Below are 2,394 nucleotides of genomic sequence, written 5' to 3'. Positions count from 1 at the left end.
GTGTCCTGCGAAGACGACGCTGAGGGATGAGAGACCAAATAACAACAAATCCTATTATTCTTTTGAAGTTCAAAGCTGTCCACATCGATTACGGTTTGCACCTTCTCATGGCCAAGTTTTTCCCACGGCGGATTTTCCTGACCCTCTCCCACTGGACAAAAGAGTGTCTCCCGGCGTATTTACATATCCTATTATCACGGGTGAAATATGGTTGTCAACACGGTGTTGGAAATCTGTACCTTGAATCTTCGCTATAAAAAGGACCGGAAGAATAACGGAAATCATCAGTTCAATCGCAAACATTACAGTGCAAAGTTCAAATCTTGCTCTACGATCGACGAACAGTTTTGTGAAGTATTCAGTGAAATCAAACAAACCACAAGTGAAAATGTTCATTCAAAGGTGAATGCAACAAGTGTAACTAGAAAGTGTTCAACAGAGTGGAATAAAAAATTAAATTAGATAAACCTTGTACAACTCTTAAAATCATTTCAACTTATAATAAGTGGAAATTGCTTTGAAGTGTTGAATGATATTATCATAAATTATGACATATTATACATATTAGTACATATTCCGAAGTTTCATGAAAATATTTCAATGTTGGACTTTTCCTAACTGATCCTTTTGAATTTCAATTAAAGAGCAGTTTTGTACGTTTCAGTTGCAATCCAATCCAATTTTATTAACTTTTTTGAAAATAAATTCAAATAAATATCATAAATATTTTCCTTAAAAATTTCCAATACCATAAATATACCCAACGCTGAAAGCACCACGCAGTCACAACAATTTTCATCACAAGAACTTGCGAAAATAGTAAAAATAGTAAACTAAATTGATTTGATTTGATGAGATAACCAACAGGGCCTCAAGGATGACCTATGTAGCGGTTGCCTAGAATTACAGTGGCTCAGACTTAAAGAGAGCATCTTCAAATTACTGACGTATGAAGGGCCAAAAGGGGGGGTTGGACGCGAACAAGCAAAATCACTCAATACTCAAGATATTTTAATACATTTTCATGCTTGATTACATAAAAAGGTAGTCCAAAACGTGGAATATTTTGCTAATTTTGCTGATGATCTTGGTATATTACTAAAATACCAAAATTTTGTTGCCTGGTTGAAAACGCCTGATTTAGCAGAACATTTATGAGAAAATTTGTTTTAAAAATGCTTAGTTTAATATTTTCAAATCTGCTTCGATTTTCATAATGGAAATTGCTGGTCTTTTTTCTACGATAAAGTCTTCACTGTTCTGTCAGAACTAATATTTCACGATCGATTTGAGCTTGGATTAAACTTAACAAATGGTTTAAATAATAATTATAGACGAGTTTCGTTTCTATTTACCTGTTAATTGTTTTATGATTATTTGAACGTTGTTCATCAAAATTTTTAATAAAAATAGATTTATAATCAACATCAACGTGAACCAATCAAACACATATAAAACATACGCATAGAAAGCATAATAAAAGCATAAACTTTATCCCACTCCAGACAACCAACCATGGCAAAGCTCATCTGCGCCGCGATGCTTTTGGTGGTGCTTGCGTCGTCGCTTTCCGAAGCGCAGGTCACGTTTTCTCGTGACTGGAACGCCGGCAAGCGGTCACTAGTGGAAACAGCCCAACCGTCCGGTGATTGTGGCGCCATCTGGCGGTCGGTTACCGGACTATGTGCTGCCATTACGGTGAGTGGCGAAACCAGCGGCGGTGTTTGTGAAGGTGAAGAAATTTAAAATAATTTTAATTTTATTTTTCTCTCTCTTATTAGAAAAACATTCAACACTTGACCATGTGCGAGACCAGATCGCTGCTGAAAAGCATGCAAAATGATGAGATGAGCATGGAGAACAACAGCGGTAGCGGTGGACCCATTTTTTCCAACAATCACTTGTAACTAAACCGACACAACGTGGCCACTAGTATCAGTTTATCATGGAGTACGAGAACAAACCCAAAGAAAAATCTTAAATAATTGAATGAATAATAAAATGTCAACTTGATTCAAATAATGTACTAAGCAAATTTTAATCCGAAATTTCTATTATAAACAACGAGGTCACTTTAGGGTAAAACAAGTTTTTGAATTTTTTGCATTCAGCAATACGGCCGAGTGCAGAATAGTCCCGATTGGGATTGAGAGAGTGATGTTCTGTCTACAATAACCTAACTTAGAATCTTAGAGACTTCTATAATCTCCCCGGTAGTTCAATTGGCAGTGCGTCTCAAACTAGTTAGGACAGCCGACTCGGTTCTTACCAGGTGCCAAGCCCAAAAAGGATCTAATAAAAATAGTATTATAAATATAAAAATAAAACAAAACTTATAAGGAGGTTGCTGTCGTCCTGTCTTGTTTGCGGTGATTTTTTTTTGCTTCGTGCACG

The 2,394-nt window shown here is 36.2% G+C and overlaps 1 protein-coding gene across 1 annotated transcript; it reads left to right on the top strand.

Annotated features, from left to right (window-relative positions):
* Positions 1-245: 245 nt before the first annotated feature.
* LOC6032729 lies at positions 246-2,022 on the top strand. Its single transcript, XM_001843225.2, has 3 exons — positions 246-402; positions 1,506-1,698; positions 1,782-2,022. Exons 1-3 carry the CDS (start codon positions 389-391, stop codon positions 1,905-1,907), a joined length of 333 nt encoding a protein of 110 aa, XP_001843277.2. The 5' UTR covers positions 246-388; the 3' UTR covers positions 1,908-2,022.
* Positions 2,023-2,394: the final 372 nt, after the last annotated feature.

Source organism: Culex quinquefasciatus, chromosome 3 (assembly GCF_015732765.1).
Source record: "Culex quinquefasciatus strain JHB chromosome 3, VPISU_Cqui_1.0_pri_paternal, whole genome shotgun sequence".
NCBI classification, from domain to species: Eukaryota; Metazoa; Arthropoda; class Insecta; order Diptera; family Culicidae; genus Culex; species Culex quinquefasciatus.
Note: the sequence above shows the minus strand (reverse complement) of the source record. Positions and strands in the feature narration are given on the sequence as shown.